The sequence below is a fragment of the Abramis brama genome (assembly GCF_963993115.1).
Source record: "Abramis brama genome assembly, chromosome: 1".
Classification (NCBI taxonomy): Eukaryota; Metazoa; Chordata; class Actinopteri; order Cypriniformes; family Leuciscidae; genus Abramis; species Abramis brama.
The window spans coordinates 47,131,703-47,154,622 of NC_139963.1; the positions used below are offsets into that span (position 1 = coordinate 47,131,703).

At 40.9% G+C, this 22,920-nt stretch overlaps 1 protein-coding gene across 1 annotated transcript in view; it reads left to right on the forward strand.

Moving 5' to 3' along the window:
- Nucleotides 1-21,332, forward strand: part of LOC311071803 (interferon-induced very large GTPase 1-like) — a 40,908-nt gene extending 19,576 nt beyond the window's left edge. The window contains exon 5 of the mRNA XM_084096342.1: nucleotides 16,360-21,332. Within this exon, the coding sequence (XP_083952468.1) occupies nucleotides 16,360-21,084 (4,725 nt within the window). The 3' untranslated portion in view covers nucleotides 21,085-21,332. The remainder of the gene's footprint in view (nucleotides 1-16,359) is intronic.
- Nucleotides 21,333-22,920: the final 1,588 nt, after the last annotated feature.

The following is a 22,920-nucleotide window of genomic DNA, read 5'->3' on the forward strand; positions in this document are numbered from 1 at the left end:
GAAAAAAACAAAATTACAAAGTAACTTCCCTAACTCCCTATAAATAAACAAATCACAAACAAGGTCAAAATAAATGGCAGGACACCACTACGCTCCTAAAACAAAACCAAATTAAATCATCATAGACAAACGAACACAATAAACTGAAGGTTTTGGGATCTGCCGACGGGAGGAGGAAACCGGAGCTCTTCACGCCAACAAGCCAACGCCAGAATGAGCTTGCCATCTTCTGTAAGCGCCGCCCTTTTAAAAGCGGCGAATCAGTAAATCCATCAATCAGACTCCACCGATGACAGCCAATCCCTGCACACATATACAAAACAACACCCACAGAAAACAGATACCCAGGATCGTAACACCCCCACACATAAAGAAAAAAATCATTACTGATTTTTAAACAAAACTAAAAGAACGAGATAAGGCATCTGCTAGTACATTGTCCTTGCCCTTTTTATAGCGAATCTCAAGATTAAAATCTTGAATAATCAAGGACCAGCGCATAATTCGTTGATTTGCATTGCGCATTCGAGACAAAAATACGAGTGGATTGTGATCAGTAAAAACGAGCACGGGAATAAAACTCGATCCCACATACACTTCGAAATGTTGTAACGCCAGTAATAAAGCAAGTGCTTCTTTTTCAATAGTACTATAGTGTAACTGATATGGCAAAAACCTTTTCGAGAAATAGGCTACAGGATGCTCAACTCCATGAATATCATCCTGCAAGAGGACTGCTCCAGCTCCGGTAGCACTAGCATCAACATCAAGTTTAAAAGAACGTGAATAATCTGGTGCAGATAACACTGGATCACTACACAACAGACATCTTCAAAAGCATGTTGACACTCATTAGACCACAAGAATTTTTGTGAGGCACGGAGCAGATTAGTTAATGGTAACTAAGAAGATCATGCTTGGTTTGAGGCACAGGAAATTGCCTGCACTTTATGGACTGCAGGACGTACTTGTCCTTGTCCAACCCGCTTACCCAAATACAGAACAGTTGCCTTGGCAAATTTACACTCAGACAAATTCAACGTAAGGGAAGCATTAAGCAAGCGTGTGAAAACAGCAAAGAGGGTATCCATATGTTCTTTCCAGCTTGATGAATACACGACAATGTCATCCAAATAGGCTTTACAGTTCTTAACGTCAGCAAGGATGGTGTTCATTAAACGCTGGAAAGTCGCCGGCGCGTTCCGAAGCCCGAAAGCCATCACAGTATAATTCAGGAAATTGTCTGGAGTAACAAAAGCAGATATTTCGGCTGCACGTTCAGTTAAGGGGACTTGCCAATACCCCTTTAAAAGGTTGAGCTTTGTAACAAACTGAGCCGATCCCACGTTATCCACACAATCTTCTATTAACGGTAGTGGAAATGAGTCAGATTTTGTGATCGCATTTACCTTACGGTAATCCGTGCAGAATTGATGAGTACCATCAGGTTACGGAACAAGTAGACAGGGCGAGCTCCAAGCACTTCGGCTCGGGTGTGGCTCGGGTAATGGGTGGATGTTCGTCCACATCAATATCATGCTGAATGACATTTGTTTGAGTAGGCACATCCGAAAACAGTCCTAAAAAAGACTGGATCAAACTCACAATCTCATCTCGTTGATTCCCAGATAAATGACCTAAGTGAGAATTAAGATCTGACAAAGTTTCAATAATTAATTAATCTGACATCAGACACTGGCATACTCCGTAGATTTAACCCGTCTTCATCCTCGCAGGAAGGTACCAAAGAAAGAGAAGCAACTGGAACGGTAGAGCTGTTTAACTCCATTTGTTCATTACGAACAACATAACGCTTCAACATGTTAATGTGGCACACGCGGGTTTTTCTCTGTCTATCGTGGGTACAGATGATGTAGTCAGTATCACTGAGCTTTCGCTCCACAACATAAGGTCCAGAAAACTTTGCTTGCAATGAAGAGCCAGGCAGTGGTAACAGAACAAGAACTTTGTCTCCCTTAACGAAGGAACGAGTGACTGCCTTTTTATCAAAACACACCTTCATCTTTCTTTGAGCATTTGATAAAGCGGACCGAGCCAGATTTCGAGCTTTATGCAGACGTTCTCGAAATTAGCTAAAATAATCTAAAATACTGCACGATGGCTTTGTTTCAGACAACCAGTTCTCTTTGAGCAGCTTAAGTGGACCACGCACCGTATGCCCAAAAACTAACTCTGCGGGACTAAACTCCAGAGACTCCTGTACCGTCTCACGTACAGAAAACAACAACAGTGGTAATCCTTCGTCCCATTCTTTCTCGGAATCAACACAATATGTGCGTAATATGGTTTCCAATGTTTGGTGGAATCGTTCCAATGCTCCTTGAGACTTAGTTTTTGATGAAAATGAAATAATATGTAGATTATTAATGTCTGTGTGTGAGTTTAAAACCTTCAGATTATTAAAGCACTGGTGGAATTAGCTACTGTAATGAATAATTTAAATAGCATTTGTATAATCAGTTTATAATGCTGCGTGAGATCAGATCAGTAAATCAGGCCACTACAGGATTGTAATTTCATCATCGAAACCTAACCATCATGACCTGGGCTGCGTTTCCCAAAAGCTTTTTAAGCCTAACTTGGTCATAGAACAATTGCAACAAATGGTCTGTACGATCAAATTAGGCTTACAATGCTTTCAGGAAACGCAGCCCAGGTCATAGTTCCCTTTCAGTCGCTCACTTTCAACATCTTTTTCAAGATGTCATTCCAACCGTGCGTTTCTGGATGCGGTCGTATGCGGGGATAGTGACAACAACAACAACCTTTATTTATAAAGCACATTTAACACAATACAAATTGATCCAAAGTGCTATACATACTGCATAGCAGGACTACACTTTAAAAAAACAACAATTCCAAAAGCTAAAGAATAAAAATGTGTTTTCAGAGTAGATTTAAAAATGTCCAATGAAGGCGCAGACCTCACATGCATTCCAAAGCTTGGGCCCAGCCACAGAAAAGGCCTGATCACCCTTTAATTTTTAGCGACTTTGTGACACATTTAAAAGCAAGTGATTTGAAGATCTAAGTGCCCTAGCAGGACAGTATGGCACAATAAGATCACAAATATACCTTGGTGCACAGCCAGACAACGCCTTATAAACAAACATAAGGATCTTAAAATCAACTCGAAACTTAATGGGAAGCCAGTGAAGGGATGCCAAAACAGGAGAAATATTATCCCTCTTTCTAGACCCAGTCAAAAGTCTTGCAGCTGCATTTTTAACAATTTGTAATCGAGAGAGTGAAGATTGAGGAAGACCACAATAAAGAGAGTTACAATAGTCTAATTGTGATGTTACAATCCATGAATTGCAACTTCTAAATCTTTGCATGAAAGAAGGTTCTTCAACTTTGCAATAGATCTTAAATGGAAAAAGCTTCCTCTAATAACCGCACTAAATTATGTTTTATTAACAAGGTTCGGGGGGGGGGGGGCGTTCAGAAAATTAACACAAGTGGAGAGCACTCAGCAATCAATGGTAAGAGGTGTATACTCAGCAGTCTCACCTCATTCCATTGACAGTTTTGCAGCATCCCTCCACCACCCCTTCTCCACGCTTCTAGTCCTAAGCACTTACATACGGGGGAGTACTCTGGGTTCGGGCCGAACTCCGGACAGCATGCCAAATACGCATTAAACTTTACCCCCTCAAATTATATGTAAGTGTGAACTCGTAAATTTGTTTATCAAAAAATAGTGAAGAGTCAAAGATCACTTCAAGGTTTTTGATTTGTTTGCATACATTTGTTGAGAGAGGACCTAACTGGGCTTTCAGAGCAGGAGAGGAATCTGCCGGACAATCCAGGATTAAAACCTCTGTTTTATCCTCATTTAGCAGCAGACAATTATTTGTCATCCACCTCTTGATATCATCTACACATTCCAATAACACATCAAATGAAGCAGTGGTATCAAGCCTTACTGGAAGGTAAAGCTGAGAATCATCTGCATAACAGTGATATGAAATATTGTACTTCTGAAAAATGAGGGCCAAGGGGAGCATATAAAGGGAAAACAATAATGGTCCCAAAATAGATCCCTGGGGCACACCAAACAAAACAGGCGCAGATGACAAGGAACAATTTCCTAAATTTACAGAAAAAGTCCTCTTTTCGAGGTAGGAAGCAAACTATTTTAATACAGTGCCCTTGGTACCTACCACATATTCTAGCCGTTCAAGAAGAATGTTGTGGTCAATGGTATCAAATGCAGCGCTCAGGTCTAACAAAACCAGCACAACACAAGAGCCTGAATCTAGAGCAAGCAAGATATCATTTGTAACCCTCAACAGAGCTGACTTAGTGCTATGTAATGATCTAAAGCCAGATTGGAACATGTCCAAAATATTAAAAGAATTAAAATAAAACTGGAACTGTGAGAAAACTACTTTCTCTAAAAGCTTAGAAATAAAAGGCAATTTAGAGATCGGTCGATAGTTACTGCACATTTCTGGATCAAGTTGAGGTTTTTTCAACATAAGTTGCACAATTGCATGTTTAAAGCTGGAACGACACCTTTGGCTAAAGAGCTGTTTATGATAGTGGTTACCATTATGACTAATGGTAGAAAAAACATCCTTAAAAAGATGAGCCGGGATAATATTTAACTTAGAACCAGAACACTTCATAGTAGAGATTATATGAGTTGGAGAGCCAGGTTTAAAGTTAGACAGATAACTCATAGGACAGGGCAGTTGCAAGTGACATGGTTGAGAGGGAACAAGCTTCTAATATGGGCAAATGAAGCTTTGGTGAAGCACTGAACCACTTAGAAGAATTGTTTTGAAAATGGGTTCAGGAGGCTTTAAGATGAGTGAAATAAATCTAAGACATCAGACATCAGAGACTTATTTTACATCTTGTGAAAAGGGCATTAAAGCACCCCTTTAACAGGCAGGCAACGGATTTCACCCTCAGAAAATGTATGAAATTTAACATGTTTGAAAATATTGGTTGGCAAATATGTAAACATCTTTTTAAACAAGAAAATGATGTTGATTTAAGAGAATCAGAGCCAATTTATTTAGCAGTTTATGTTATGTTTGATATACTCACACTGACACAGGAGGTTATTACTCGACACAATGCATCATAAGCAGAGATGTATAAAGTAGACCCAGACTTGAGTAAAAGTACAAGTGCTCTATCAAAAAAGTGACTTGAGTAGAAGTTGAAGTGCTCTTTAAGCACCACACTTAAGTAGAAGTACTAAAGTATTCAACATTGCATTGTATTCAACATTCATTTTAAAATGTACTACTCAAGTACTGAAAGTAAAAGTAAAAGTAAAAAAGTATTGTGTTATGTAGTTATTAAAGAAAGCAGTCAAAAGATTGAACATCATATTGTTTATATTATTTCAAATGTTTAGGACAATCATTCCAAACCCACATTATCACTGCCAGAGCAGTAGATGGCTCTGTCACCAGGTTTGATTAAGCTGGCTCATCATTGAGCGAATCAAGTGATCAAGAAGGCCGCGTGTGTTCCTGTTCACTCTGCTGCCTGCCTCCATTGAGAACACTTGAGCTTTGTAAGTTTGTTTTGAGATGGAAGAACCAGCAACACCACATTCAACTTTGAGTGATCATGGCGGTGAGGGAGAGGAAGGAGACCACCCCTGGCCCTATAGGGCTGGTAGATATATTGCACGATATTGTTATGCGCATCTCATCAGTAAAGCCGGTTCCTTGATTAGTAGTAAATCACCATCACCTGCTTTCAGATGGAGCGGCATTTACTACAAAGAGCCATAGTTAACTGACAAGCTGAGCCAAATCACATCAATATCGCGGACGTATCGCCAGCGATAATTAATGCGATATGGCTCAGCTTGTCAGTTAACTACGGCTCTTTGTATGCAGCAAAAACTACAGTGTTAAATTAACACTCCTGGGAGTGTATGAGTCCACACTAAAGATTGTTGAAGTTAATGAGATAATTAAGTGATTAATTTAGTGATGATTGAACATTATTGAAGACACCTGATGATAACAAGCAGAATCACTGAAGGAGAAAATCACAAATTGTAAGTTACCATTATTGTGATGGGTAGTTGCTTTAGTTGGGCTCTTGACCCTTTTATATGTACTTTAGATTTGGTTTCGCTGTTGTATCTGAGTTATAACTGCCAGATGAACAAAGAATAAAGTGATCTGATGGTGTTGGTTATATTATGACAATCATCATTTGAGCTTGATCACTGAACGTCTTGTTTGCTTATTTCTGACTTAAATATATGTTGTTGACCACAGAATAACTGTTTTTCTGCATAAATATCCAGAATTTTAGATATAATATAAAGGATTTCTTAAAAGTTGTTTAAAAAAAATAAAAAATCATTCTTTTAGGCACACACAGACATCAAAATTCAGTATATGCATCTCAACAATGGTGACGAGCAGAATATTCAATTACGAAAAGTAAATTACATAGGCAATTCAGATCATAATTTATTCATACCGCAATGCATGATGGGAGCCATTAATGAGTTGTGATTGGTGGCAGCCACTGCAACATGCTTTATTATTGTCACCATTGTTGAGATTCACAGACTGATTATTGATGTCTGTGTTTCTATTAGTATTTTGATCAGAACAATGTTTATTAAATATTATGGGTTAAAGCAGCACTCAGTAGCTTCGGGATTTCTTCGCTGTATTCTCGCTTTTTGCTCGCAGGTTTCTCTCTAGAACTCCCCCCACAGCTTCGGAATAGATATTTGACAACACTGTTGTAAAAACTCGTTGGTGATTCTCAGACACCAGAGGCTATAGATCAACGACATTAAAGCAGATGGGACATTCTTTAAAACGTCTTCTTCTTTCAGGTTCGGACAGCGTGAGGGAGCGCAATAATGACAGTATTTTAGCAGATTTCTTTCGGACGTAAAGCAATTGTTTACATCGCGAGACCTGATATCATGCGAGACTTCCTGACGCGGCGGCCGGCGGCCCGCCGGCTCAAAGTTGCAAGTGCGTATTTTCCGCTCACGGGCACCAGGGGGGTGCGAAACGACCACCATTCAACCCGAAATAAGTAATATAACCATTCCAATGACTCCGAAGCTGTTCAGTTAAGGTAAAAAAGTTACTTAGTTCACCTTTAAAAGAAATATACTGATAATCATATGCTGTAGACTCACAAAGCTGCTGCTAACAAGGTAAACCAAACTATCTCAATAAGTTTCATTTTTCAGATCACAGCATGATTATGTCAAAACATAACCAACACTATCAGATCACACTTCTGTTTGTTCATTTGACTGTTATAAATCAATAACAGCAGACAAACAAAATTTAAAGTGAATGTATAAAGGTCAAGAGCCCTAACTTAGAGTCCATGTTTTCATTTGTCGGAGTGAAAGACAATTATAGAATGAAGTGCGTATCTGTTAGCCTTCATGAGGACGCCGACGCACTGAATCGTTCTTTGTATAAATAGATTAAAGTTACTATTAGATGTAATGTTATTACCTTGACAAATTATACATCATTAAATAGATATAAGACTCAAGTTTCAGTATTTGAGCACTATTTTATTCTGAGAAACTTATAGTGACAGTTATATCTAAATTTGTGTCAGGAGTTATGTAATAAAAAAATTAGTCGATACCTATAATATGAATGAGCGTCAGCCGCTCCTGTGCTGTCGTCATTAAAAGTGCTTGACCAAACAACGTCCCTCAGGGCTTTTAGCTAAAAAATGTGCAGTTTGACAACTATTGACAGATTTCATAGGTTTATGTCAGATTTCTATAGAGAGGAATAATATTTATTGAAATTATAACCAAAATGGGCCGATGTAATCATTATGAGCTCTGGATACTCTGATGTACTGGGTTTTCAATCCATACTGGCAGTCTGAGGGGCCCTATGCACATTTAGTCCATATATGGAACACATGAAGAAGAGCCATATCATGTGACATTCCAGGAACTCCCTGCCATAAACAAAGCTTCCAGAGATTGCTGTAACATGCAGATAAATACCCTATAAGCAGAGGAGAGAAAAAAGGCACAAGCAGGGAAGAGAAGGGAGGGATGCTTTAAAGGGGGAAGGGACACACTTGATCTGTTATTATTTACAAGGAGTTAAGCTCAGCACATTCCTGTCCTTATACTGCTGCTTCAGCCAAATTAATTGTGAATGTCCTAAACATTTGAATTAATATAAACAATATGATGTGCAATCTTTTGACTGCTTTCTTTAATAACTTCATAACACAATACTTTTTTACTTTTACTTTACTTTCAGTACTTGAGTAGTACATTTTAAAATGATCTACTTGCAATGTTGAATACTTTAGTACTTCTACTTAAGTGTGGTGCTTAAAGAGCACTTCAACTTCTACTCAAGTCACTTTTTTGATAGAGCACTTGTACTTTTACTCAAGTCTGGGTCTACTTTATACATCTCTGCTTATGATGCATTGTGTCGAGTAATAACCTCCTGTGTCAGTGTGAGTATATCAAACATAACATAAACTGCTAAATAAATTGGCTCTGATTCTCTTAAATCAACATCATTTTCTTGTTTAAAAAGATGTTTACATATTTGCCAACCAATATTTTCAAACATGTTAAATTTCATACATTTTCTGAGGGTGAAATCCGTTGCCTGCCTGTTAAAGGGGTGCTTTAATGCCCTTTTCACAAGATGTAAAATAAGTCTCTGATGTCTGATGTCTTAGATTTATTTCACTCATCTTAAAGCCTCCTGAACCCATTTTCAAAACAATTCTTCTAAGTGGTTCAGTGCTTCACCAAAGCTTCATTTGCCCATATTAGAAGCTCGTTCCCTCTCAACCATGTCACTTGCAACTGCCCTGTCCTATGAGTTGTCTGTCTAACTTTAAACTTGGCTCTCCAACTCATATAATCTCTACTATGAAGTGTTCTGGTTCTAAGTTAAATATTATCCCGGCTCATCTTTTTAAGGATGTTTTTTCTACCATTAGTCATAATGGTAACCGCTATCATAAACAGCTCTTTAGCCAAAAGTGTCATTCCAGCTTTAAACATGCAATTGTGCAACTTATGTTGAAAAAACCTCAACTTGATCCAGAAATGTGCAGTAACTATCGACCGATCTCTAAATTGCCTTTTATTTCTAAGCTTTTAGATAAAGTGTCATGAAATGATGGCAGGAAGCAAGATGCAAGTTAAACTCTTTATTGTGATATAGAATAGGGATCGACCGATATGGATTTTTTAGTGCCGATGCCGATACCGATTTTTTTTCATCAGCCTTAGCCGATGACCGATACGGGCTGCCGATTTTCTTGGGCCGATATTTGGAGCCGATACTGCTTTTGCTCACTCAATTTAAATCATAAAAATGACACAATGATGATAACAAATGTTACAAGTCTCAATTTAAAAAAGGAACATTTATTGAACTTAAAAAACAATATTTGACAAATATTAAAAACATGTGAGGTAGAACAAGTAAAAAAAAGTTCAGTGCTAAAAATACTGAAAATAAATATTTAAGCATAATTCAAATTATTTAAGTAAATTCTGAAAATAAATATTTAAGCATGAATAAAATAATTACACTATTGCACACAGTAGCAACAAGCAAGGAGCATAATAAATGTCTGTCATTGCTATGCAGCCATGAACTGCACTCTCCATGATGACGAGGAAGTAAGGATTAATTTATTTCTAGCCCTTTATGACTACATATATTTATGGAGATGAGAAATAAAAACCCGCCCTGTCCAGCTATGATCAGCTGTTCGGCCGAGCTTTCGATGTTGGCGTATGAAAACTTGAGATGTTTTCATCTCGATGCGGCGCGGACGCGCTTGGAAAAAACGAGCGCGTCGCTTCCATTATGAAGCGCGCCTACATTTGAAATAACGAACTTGAGCGCGCAAAAGACGCGATATGTGAACAGGCCCTAAAAAGTTTAGATGTTTTCATCTCACCACGGCATAGGAGCGCCTGGACAAACGAGCGCGCTGTGTCGCAACCGCGTCGCTTCTTTTATGAGCACACGTCCAAACCTCAGCCAGGTGGTCGCTGAATAAAACTCCCACAAATATCACGGAACAACGTCGGCATTATTTAATCCTATGACCAGTGTTCTTAACAGCTGCCGTATGCATATGGACAGCCTCAAACTTAGCTATTTGCAGCTCCCTAAATACAATGACAAGCAGTTTTATAGATGAGGCATTCGCGTTTTCCATTTGGACCCACAAACTTGCTTAGTTGCACGCACATATAGAGCAACGTGTTTCCACTTTTTAAGTGTATGGCAATATTTCAGCTAAGTCAAACAGTTAAAAGATGCTTTGAAAGTTTAAAACTTTCCATTGTCTTGAAGAGGCTTCCAGCACTCTGCTAGTGTGGGAGGGGCAGTGCATGAGCTGCACGTGAACTGCAGCGTCTCCAGCAACACAGAGCTGCCTGCGGACGCCTGTCTGTAAATAATGCCGGGAAAAAACTATCGGCGAACGCAGCAGCCGCGTATCGGCCGATGCCGATACACGTAAAACCCGCAAATATCACCCCGATTTATCGGCCGACCGATATATCGGTCGATCACTAATATAGAATGACGTAACGTCCAGAGAACAGGCTAGCGGCGCAGGGACCCCGATGGCCAGATGAAACCCGGTGGTGAGGTGCAGCAGTGCGATGAGGTGAGTCCAGAGGTGAGATAATCCAAAGTAATCCACAGGAACAGGAACAGGAACAAAGGAAGGCGACTCGACTGGAACACACGACTCGAACGCAGACTGGGAAACACACCGGGACACCATACACAACGATCTGACAAAGGAGATGAGGAAGTGGTGAGTATATATAGGGTGATGAGATGAGCTGCAGCTGGTGACGGGGATGATGAGCTGGAACACTGATGAGCACTAATGAGTAGACACGCCCACACAATTAGCACTAACACACACACACAACAACAGAACACGAGACAAGGAAGAGACATAGGATTTATGAACCGTGACAGTTCCCCCCTCCCTAGGAACGCCTCCTGGCGTTCCCAGGCTCCCTGCAACCTCTCGAAGGCTGAAGACATCAACGGTAAAGGATAAGTATTCTTTACCGTGATGCTGTTCAGCCCCCGGTAATCAATACAAGGTCGCAACGATCCATCCTTCTTCCCCACAAAAAAGAACCCTGCCCCCGCTGGAGAAGAGGAAGGGCAGATGAACCCCAGTAAATCCACTGCCTCCTCCTGAAACACAGGGACAGAAACAGACGGACAAGCAGACACAAGACAAGACTTATGACAAAGATTACTCCACGCTGACACAGACTTTAATTGCCAGTCTACTTTGGGGTTGTGACGGGTGAGCCAGGGGTGACCAAGGACGATGGGTGCAAGAGGAGTGTCCAGAATGTAAAAGGAGATGGTCTCAGTATGATTGCCTGATGTGATGAGGGTGATGTCTTCGGTGGCCAGTGAAATGGTGGGGAGCTTCTGACCATTGAGGGCGTGTACTGCAATCTGGTGTGTGAGGGGTCTGAGGGGAACTTGAAACTTGTGTGCAAAAGTGTGGTCCATGAAATTACCCTCAGCCCCCGAATCCAGAAGTGCCCGACAGTCGTGGAGGTGAGTTGACCATCGGAGTCTTACCGGAAGGAGAGTAGATGTTGATGAGGTCTTCTCGGCAGAGATCCCACCCGACAGTAGCCTCATACTTACTGTCAGGGCTGGGCCTTTTAACGGACAACTGTAAGCGAAATGTCCAGCTCCTCCACAGTACATGCAAAGGCCCAGGGATCTCCGCCTCTCCTTCTCCTCCCAGGAAAGCTGGGCTCGACCCACCTGCATGGGCTCGTGATTGTAGACGGGGCTGACCGCGTCCCCACCTCTGGAACGCTGTCCCTCGGTTCCTCCAGAAGGACGGTTAGGTTGATCACGTCGCTCTACACGAGAAAGCCGTGCGTCCACTCTTAGGGCCAGAGCAATGAGGTCATTGAGTCTGGTGGGAAGGTCCATGGCGTAGATTTCCTTTTGGACGCGGTCAGCCAGCCCATGCAGGAACATGTCCCACTGCGCCTCCTCGTTCCATGGCTCTCTGCTGCAAGGGTTCGAAACTCAATCGAAAAATCCAACACGGATCTCTCGCCTTGTCGTAGATCTGCCAGCACTCTAGCAGCCTCTCTTCCTGCAACAGCGCGATCAAATACCCGCCTCATTTCATCGGAGAACCTCTGGAACGAGGAGCAGCATTCGTCCTGATTCTCCCACACCGCCGTTCCCCATAGCGCCGCTTTCCCAGTCAGAAGCGTCAGTACGAACGTGACCTTGGTCCGCTCATCATGAAATGTTCTGGGCTGAAGAGAGAAATGCATCGAACACCTGGTTAGGAAAGTTCGACAGTAATTAGGTTGACCTGAATAGGCTTCGGGAACCGGCAGGCGGGGCTCAGACTGGGAGGGCTGTACTGGTGATGGGGGAATCGGCGGCGTGGGTGGCGCAGTGGGAACGCGAAGCTGTTGAATCTGCTGGGTGAGCCCGGACACCTGCGCCACTAACGCCTGAACAGCGCGAGCTGTATTGTTGAGGTTTTTCTCTTGAGCGTCCATTCTCTGTCTGCTGTTGCTCACAAACGTTTCCAGTGAACTTGAAGAGTCACTCGCTGCTTCCATGGTGAGGTCAGATCGTTCTGTCATGAAATGATGGCAGGAAGCAAGATGCAAGTTAAACTCTTTATTGTTATATAGAATGACGTAACGTCCAGAGAACAGGCTAGCGGCGCAGGGACCCCGATGGCCAGATGAAACCCGGTGGTGAGGTGCAGCAGTGCGATGAGGTGAGTCCAGAGGTGAGATAATCCAAAGTAATCCACAGGAACACGAACAGGAACAGGAACAGGAACAAAGGAAGGCGACTCGACTGGAACACACGACTCGAACGCAGACTGGGAAACACACCGGGACACCATACACAACGATCTGACAAAGGAGATGAGGAAGTGGTGAGTATATATAGGGTGATGAGATGAGCTGCAGCTGGTGACGGGGATGATGAGCTGGAACACTGATGAGCACTAATGAGTAGACACGCCCACACAATTAGCACTAACACACACACACAACAACAGAACACGAGACAAGGAAGAGACATAGGATTTATGAACCATGACAGAAAGTAGTTTTCTCACAGTTCCAGTTTTATTTTAATTCTTTTAATATTTTGGACATGTTCCAATCTGGCTTTAGATCATTACATAGCACTGAGTCAGCTCTGTTGAGGGTTACAAATGATATCTTGCTTGCTCTAGATTCAGGCTCTTGTGTTGTGCTGGTTTTGTTAGACCTGAGCGCTGCATTTGATACCATTGACCACAACATTCTTCTTGAACGGCTAGAATATGTGGTAGGTACCAAGGGCACTGTATAAAAATAATTTGCTTCCTACCTCGAAAAGAGGACTTTTTCTGTAAATTTAGGAAATTGTTCCTTGTCATCTGCGCCTGTTTTGTTTGGTGTGGCCCAGGGATCTATTTTGGGACCTTTATTGTTTTCCCTTTATATGCTCACCTTGGCCCTCATTTTTCAGAAGTACAATATTTCATATCACTGTTATGCAGATGATTCTCAGCTTCACCATCCAGTAAGGCTTGACACCACTGCTTCATTTGATGTGTTATTGGAATGTGTAGATGATATCAAGAGGTGGATGACAAATAATTTTCTGCTGCTAAATGAGGATAAAACAGAGGTTTTAATCCTGGGTTGTCCGGCAGATTCCTCTCCTGCTCTGAAAGCCCAGTTAGGTCCTCTCTCAACAAATGTATGCAAACAAATCAAAAACCTTGGAGTGATCTTTGACTCTTCACTATTTTTTGATAAACAAGTTAGTGCGGTTATTAGAGGAAGCTTTTTCCATTTAAGATGATATGAAGAGGCAGACTTCAAAGAAGAACAAGCCTCGCTTTCATTTGACCCAGATGTTAACAGTGATGCCCATTTTTTAACGGCTCTGTTTCCGAAGTATTTCCCCGCCCCAGTTCAATATCACCGTTGACATTTCATTAAACTGCTGATATAACTGCCCCTTATTAGCTGAACCCTGTCGAGTTCCTCCATACCCTTTGGCAACGGACGTGGCGGGAACGTCTGAAGCCAGGCCTATCACTCGTATGCACTGGTGGAACCTGTGTTAGGCTGGGTCCATATGTTGTGATCCCTCCTATATGTGTATTCTTCCACGGTACGGCTCCCTGCGGCGAGCCCGTGTCTTCCCTGTCACTGTCCGGTTGAGTCTCCCCCCTGTCATAGGCTGGAGCCACCGCAGTGACACCGCACTCCATATGTTGTACTGCCGGTCATCCGGTCATCCGGTCAGTCCGTATGTGTATTCTCCACATGCTACCTCCCTTCGGGCAGGATGTGGCTTCCGCAGCGTCCCTTCCTTCCATTGGTCCTGTGGAACAGCACTGACTTCCTTGGCCTAAGCCCTGTCCCATCTCCGACCTCAAAAGAATGCGGGGGGATCAGGAGGCTTCTGTCTAGGCGCTGGAAGGTGGCAGCAATAGTGGCGTTTTAATAGGGATCCTAATCAGTCGACACGTCGATTACGTCCAACATGAGTGACTGAAAGGGAACGTCTCGGTTACGTATGTAACACTCGTTCCCTGAAGGAGGGAACAGAGACGTAGTCCCGTCGCCACTATTGCTGGACCACCACTGACTCCAAGTTACGCTCGGGTCCTTACTGAAAAGCAACTAGTGTGTGCATCCATTTCCGTATTTATACCCGCGTTGTGGGGGCGGAGTGTGTGATGCAAAGGTTGCATACGTAATCGAGACATTTCTCTTGCCACAACAAATATGCTTTATAAACACAGAGTTGGAGCAGCCAGAGAAAAAACAATATTAAAAAGTAAAGGGTCAAGAGCCCAACTAATACAAACACTGATCACCATCATGATGACTTGAAACAAAACATTCCATAAAACATTATTTTAATGTAAACAGCTGACTTAAGAGAAAAGAAGACAATAAATCTCTGAAGATCTCAGCAGAGGAGTCCACAAACAGCAAACAGTACTCTTTGTACTGTTCTTTGTACTCAGTATTCTCGGAGTCCACATACTCTTGTAAAATTTACAGGCTTACTGGCAACCAAAATTGCCAGTAAGTTGCTGTAAATTCTACAGTATTTTTTTTACAGTTAAATCTAAATAAGAATGTGTGTAGAATATATGTATGACAGAAATAAAGTCAAACTGGTAATAATAAGTGCAATAATGTGTAATGGCTCAAAGTCAGTTGTAGTTCTTGTGTTTCTCTTTTTTCTGTTCTTGTTTCTCTTTCCTTCATTGCTACTAACATCAAGGGCCCTATTTTAAAGATCTGAAACGCAAGTATCAAGCGCAAAACGCAAGTAACTTTGGGTCTTGGGCGCTGTTGCTATTATACCGGCGGGATAAATTACTCTTGCGCCCGACGCAAATCTAAAATGGGTGGGTCTGAAGTAGCTTCATTATTCATAGGTGTGGTTTGGGCGTAACGTGAAATAAACCAATCAGAGCGTCATCTCATATTCTCTTTAAGAGCAGGCACGCTTGTTCTATAGCGGATTCCTATCATAATGGCGGATTTGCCAGGAGCAGTTCATAGCCGAGGAGACCGACGTTCTCATCAGGGCCGTAAAACACAGAGAAGTGACATTGGGGATGGAGAAAAACACCCAAATTAACTTTGGTTAAACAGGCGTATGACACATTATAGTAATAATGTATGATTTGCAAAAATGAAAACTGAAGCTTCTGTGTAGATGAGAGAATCAAAATGTATGTGCGTTATGCACATGCTACATTGATTATGGCCAAGCATGCACCCTTAAAATAGCATATGAATAACATGCACAACGCGCCACAGACTTTAAACTAGATTTTTCCGGTTAGTGGCGGAATTTTTTTCTAAACCTGCAAAATAGCATGAGAGAACGTTTGCGCCAGAACACGCCTCCTCTTTGCGCTGAACCGCCCCGGGGAGCACAAGTGTATTTCTTAGTTAACCGACGTTTGTCTTTGGAGGAAAAAGTCCACTGTGCGCGGGTGCAAAATAGGAATGATACATGCGTCGCTGTACAAAGTCAATTGCGCTGGGTGCAAGATAGGGCCCCAGGTATCTTCAATAATGCTCAATCATTACTTAATTATCTCATTAACTTTAACACTGCTTCATGGTTATAGTTGGACACGTGTACACTGAGGAGTGTTCATTTAACACTGGGGATTTTGCTGTGCAGTATTGGGCCAGTATTGGTATCGATCCCTATTTAGAACTTTGATACACATGTACCCAAAGGAGTGTTTCTAAATTCTATTTTGTCTATAAAACAGGGAGAAAACAAGGACATTGGAACCTCTGGAGTCAGACCAGATCAACATCGACAACAGGAACAGATTGGAAGAGAACAAATACAGCAAATATTTCACAAACTTCATCTTGAAGGCAGGTGCCACAATAAACTGAGAACTGCAGACGTTCTTCAAATAACTGAACATTCATTACAGTCCCATGAGTCTTGTGCTGAAGAGGAGCTGGTTCAGACATTCCTACAAAAACTACTGATGATGAACTACAGAGCAAGATGCATTCATGTTAATAAGGCCAGTGAAAACGATCACACACAAAGAGACAATGACTCATCTAAAGACAGTGGTGATATATTCAAAGAAATGTCTTTGTCAAACAAAAGAACAAGTCAGTCTGAGCGAATCCACTCAATGGATGTTGAGATGGTCGTGTTTCATTGTGCTGATGGTTTCCTGAAGCAGCTGATGGTCACTAAACTGTCCCAGTGTCAGTACGCTCTGCCTCTGCTTGTTCCTGATCCAGACACACAACAGATTGAGTTTCCTCTCTGGACATTCAGACAAATCAACAAGAGCTGGAAGAGGAGAAACTCCAACAATGAAATCATCAGTCAAATCCAGTCAGTCTACAAGACAGAAACTCCAATGGTGTCTTTCTTCAGGTTTGGCTCTGTGTCTTCATCGAAGTCTCATCTGATGAACAGTCTGATCAATGAGAAACACAACACGTTCTTCCACAGGAACTGCCCGGGCAGCAGCAGAACCAGAGTCCTGATGGATGGAGTGGTGGAGATCGCCTGGTTCTGCCCCTCTGGGAAAAACACAGATAAATTCACTGACTGTGTTGCATTCTGTAATCTACATGGTGATGCAGGAGACCATGAGAAACAGCTGCAGATACTCACTGAAATGGCCTCCGTCAATGTTGTTCTTCTACCAGGACTGGACTGTAATGACAGAAGTGCAGCAACAATTCAAAACCTGCACCTGAACAGAAAACCACTTATTTGTATTTTCACTGAGGATGAATCTATGGGAGCAGAGATGAAGAAAGGAAAATTCAAAATCGGTCTGAAAGACAGAAATCAGTCAGAAGTATCTGAAGAACTCAGAAGAGCCATAAATGATTGTCTCTCAGAATCATCTTCCACGTTCAGACTTGAAGATGTGTCCAAACGCTCAGACATCAGAGTAGATGAGGAAGATGATGGAGACTGCAGGAGAGGAAGAGAAGCAGCACAGCAGATGATGAGTTTACTGGAGGATGAAGATCTGACAGAAATCAAAGAATCATTTCTGCCTCATCAGGGGAAACTGTGGCATCAGTGGAGTCAGAAGAACAAAGAACTTCATCGACCTCAAGCAAATGAACAAGAAATTGACATAAGCAGAAAACAAACAGAAATGAAGAAAATACGAGAACAGCAGCATGAATCTGACATCAGTGTGTTTATGAAGTTCTTCATTAAACAAATGAACTCACATGATCAACATGAGAATATGTATTTCCTCAAATGGCTCAGAATCCTCTTGGATGAATATATCTCATCTGATCTTTCTGCTCTACACGAAAAGTATGATAAAAAGTGGTCAACTGTCTTAAAACTGAAAGAGAACAATGATAAATCTGAGCAACTCAAAGCTGAACAAACAGAACTTGAGAGAATATCTGAGGAACTTCAGGCAGCAGCGTTTGGTTTAGAGCACATCATGAGGGAGATCAGTCAAGTCTATGAATCATGTTCATCTGTGAAGAAGAACAAGAAAGATCTGCAGTTTCACTTCTCTTCTCTCCCGAGTCTTGCAGCAGAGATGATGATCTCTGGATTCCCACTGGAGCTGATGGATGGAGATGCTGGTCATGTTCCTCTGGTCTGGATCTCTGCTGTTATAGATGCACTCATCCAGAAACTGGGAGATCAGAGAGTATTTGTGCTGTCAGTTTTAGGGATTCAGAGCTCTGGGAAATCCACCATGCTGAATGCCATGTTTGGACTCCAGTTTGCCGTCAGCGCTGGCAGTTGCACCAGAGGAGCTTTCATGCAGCTGGTCAGAGTCTCAGATGAGCTGAAATCACAGATGAACTTTGATTATATTCTGGTTGTTGATACAGAAGGTCATTATGACAATGAATTGTCCACATTTGTTGTTGGTCTTGGAAATCTGACCTTGATCAACATTTTTGGAGAAAACCCATTTGAGCTGCAGGACATTCTTCAGATTGTTGTTCAGGCTTTTCTAAGAATGAAGAAGGTTAAACTGAATCCCAGATGTGTGTTTGTGCTTAAGAACATTTCAGACATCGCAGCTGGAGAGAAAAACATGGAGGCAAGGAGACGACTGCTGGAGACACTGGATGAGATGACAAAACTCGCTGCTAAAGAGGAAGACTGTGATGCAGAATATTTCAGTGATGTCATTAGATTTGATGTTCAGAAAGATGTGAAGTATTTTGCTCAGTTCTGGGAGGGAAGCCCACCCATGGCACCACCAAACCCAGACTACTGTGAGAATATTCAAGAACTAAAAGAAACTATTATGTTTCATGCTGCTAGTTTACATGGAATAAAGCTCACACACTTAAAAGTGTGTATAAATGATCTCTGGGAGGATTTACTGAATGAACAAGCCGTCTTCAGCTTCAGAAATTATCTGGACATTTCAGCCTACAGGAAACTGGAGACCGAATACAGCAAGTGGACCTGGAGTCTTCGCAGTGCCATGATGGAAACTGAGAACAAACTACACAACAAAATAGAAAATGAAGTAATTCATGAAGTTGAGGAAACTGATCTTCAAAGAGAACTGAAGACAACAAGTAAAGAAGTGAAAAAATCAATGTCTGAATTCTTTGAGAAAGACAAAGATAAAGATATACTGATTCATTGGAAAACATCATTTGAAATAAAAATTAAGGAGCTTCAGGAAAACATTGTGAAAGAAACAAAGAGGAAATTAAATGAGATTCTTCAGCAGCGAGACCTGAAGAAAAAGATTGATGCTCAGAGGAATCATCACGAAAACACTCTCTTTGAAAAGAGCAAAGAACTTGCCTTAAAGCTCAAAGTTAAAGATGAAAAAACACTGAAGAAAGAGTTTGATTTGCTTTGGAAAAAGAGTGTTAAGAAGATCATCAGAAACACTCTTGTAATCAAAGACATTGATATAATGAGAGATGTGAAAGAGATCCTCAGTGACACCTATGGAAGTGCTTCTGTAGACCACTGGAAGGAGAGCAGAGATATTTTCTCAGTGCTGGGTTATTATGATTATGTAAAGGTAAAGCGATCCAGTGGACTTTTCACAAAAGCCATCAGATCAGCTAAAGAGAAGCTTGATTATACTCTATCAAGAGAGGAAGAAGTGCAAATAAGATCTTTAATCACAGATATTGCTTTACAGACAGCCATAATGATTCAGTCTTTTAACATTTCAAAGATGGGCTACAACATCAGCTGCATTCGACAACTCACAGATTACATTAAGAAGAGTGTAACAGAACATCAGGAAGAACCTGTGAAATATAAGTTCAAGAATGAATTATTCAGGGATTTGGTTCTTTCCATCTCTAAGAGAGCAAACAAGATGATCACTGACCAACACAGGATGTTCAAGGAAGCCAATGATCCAGTAATATATTTTGAGAAAAAGAGAGAAGAGTACTATAGTATTTTCCAGAAATACTGTCATGGATCAACATCAGCTGTCGTTTTTGGAGAGATCATCTGTCAGAAACTTAAAGAGCCCATTGAGCAGAGTGTCTACAAGAAGACTGCCAGAGATGTGGCTGATGAAATGACAACAAACTGTCAATCACTGAATGGAAACAGATCAAATCTGGAGAAACACATCCTGAATACACTGGCAGAAGAGGAGGATTTTGACAAATACATGAACTACATTCATGACCCCAAAGATTACTTCAAGAGTTTCATCAGAGATGAAGTCAGTCGGTACATCACTGACAAGTTCAGTGTCAGTGTTTTACCCAAGATGAAGGAGAACATTAAACTCCTACAACAGAAGATCAAAAAAGCAGCGCATGAATCTACTGAACATGTTCAAGTTAACAGTGGAGATGTTGGTTTGTGGTTGAAGAGTTTCACACAGCAGCTCTCAGATGAGCTGATCTTCTCTGAAAAAGACTTCACTGGAGTGAAACATGATGATGTTGATGATTTAAACCTCTTAGAAAATGTGATAAGAAAAGAACTTCCTGCTATAATGTCTGATATCAGCAAAACATTCAATGCAAAGACATTTACATTAAAACTGGACTATAAATTCAGGCCAGATGAGCTTCTGATGGATCACTTCTGTCAGTGCTGTTGGGTTCAGTGTCCGTTCTGTAGAGCCATCTGTACCAACACCATAGAAAACCATGATGGAGATCACAGTGTTCCTTTCCACAGAGTGACTGGAATTGCAGGGCTGTTTTACAGAGAAAACGCAAACTTGGCTGTTAAAATCTGCACATCAGTGGTAGCAAACAGAAATCAGTATTTCTATCCCAATGCCACAGATGATAAAGACCTCTGTAGAGATTACAGAAGAGCAGGAGGAATTTATGCAGACTGGAGCATCACTCCTGATCTCTCTAAACTGCCCTACTGGAAGTGGTTTGTGTGCAGATTCCAAAATCATCTGGAAAAATACTACGTTAAAACATTTAAGAGTACTGAGATCTCAGATGAATGGAGAAAATACTCAAAAGAGGAAGCTATTGACAGTTTGGATCAATACATCTAATGGATCAAGTACAAGACTGTTCATCTCTGGATTCTCCTCAGATCAGAACTGAGTTTAACACATCAGTGAGACTATGAACTTATCAACATCTCAGCAAATACACCGGATGGAGACACAAGGTTAAAGACAACACTCAATTTAAAAGTGTTCTGTTCTACAAAAAAGTCCAGTGTTAAATTAACTCTCCTGGGAGTTTATATGGCTCCAGAGTAGGGCTGGGCGATTTACATCGCGATATTGTTATGCGCATCTCGTCAGTAAAGCCGGTTTCTTGATTATTAGTAAATCACCATCACCTGCTTTCAGATGGAGTGGCATTTAGGGCTGATGAGATAATTAAGTGATTATTTAGTGATGATTGAGCATTATTGAAGACACCTGATGTTAACAAGCAGAATCACTGAAGAAGAAAATCACAAATTGTAAGTTACCATTAAGGTGATGGGTGTTTGCTTTAGTTGGGCTCTAGACCATTATATGTTTACTTTAATATTTACTGTTGTTTGTCTGCTGTTATTGATTTATAACAGTTAAATGAACAAAGTAAAATGTTATCTTATAGTGTTGGTTAAGTTTTGACATAATCATGCTGAGATCTGAAAAAGGAAACTTATTGAGATAGTTTGGTTTAACTTGTTAGCAGCAGTTTAGTGATTCTTCAGCCTATGATTATCAGTACTTTACTTATAATTCAAAATATTTAATAAACATTGTTCGGATCAAAAGACATTCAGATAAATTCATTTAAAACACAGACATTAATAATCAGCCTGTGAATCTCAACAATGGTGACAATAATAAAGCATGTTGCAGTGGCTGCCACCAATCACAACTCATTAATGGCTCCCATCATGCATTGTGGTATGAATAAATTATGATCTGAATTGTCTATGTAATTTACTTTTCCTAATTGAATATTCTGCTCCTCACCATTGTTGAGATGCATATACTGAATCTTGACGTCTGTGTGTGCCTAATAGAATGATTTTTAAAAAAAAAACTTTTAAGAAATCCTTTATATTATATCAAAAATTCTGGGCATTTATGCAGATTCACAGTTATGCTGTAACCAACAACATAAATCGAAGTCAGAGAGAAGGATTTTAATGAGTTCAGTGATCAAGTTCAAATGATGATTGTCATAACATAACCAACACCATCAGATCACTTTTTTCTTTGTTCAACTGGTGATTATAATTCAGAAAAAACAGACAAACAAAATCTAAAGTTAATAATATATGGGTCAAGAGTCCAATTAAAGCAACCATTGATCGTCATAATGATAACTTACAATTTGTGATTTTCTCCTTCAGTGATTCTGCTTGTTAAAATCAGGTGTCTTCAATAATGTTCAATCATCACTAAATTAATCACTTAATTATCTCATTAACTTCAACACTCTTGAGTGTGGACTCATACACTCCCAGGAGTGTTAATTTAACACTGGAGTTTTTGCTGTGTACAAAGAGCCGTAGTTAACTGACAAGCTGAGCCATATCACATTAATTATCGCTGGCGATACGTCCGCGATATTAATGCGATATAGCTTGTCAGTTAACTACGGCTCTTTGTAGTAAATGCCGCTCCATCTGAAAGCAGGTGATGGCGATTTACTACTAATCAAGGAACCGGCTTTACCGACGAGATGCGCACAACAATATCGCGATTTCAGTGTTTGCTTTAGTTGGGCTCTTGACCCATAAACTGTTAACATTAGATGATTTTTGGCTGTTGTTCTGAGTTATAACTGCCAGATGAACAAAGAGAAAGTTGAGGTTTTGTTGGTTATGTTTTGACTAGGGCTGGGCGATTTAAATCGCGATATTGTTATGCGCA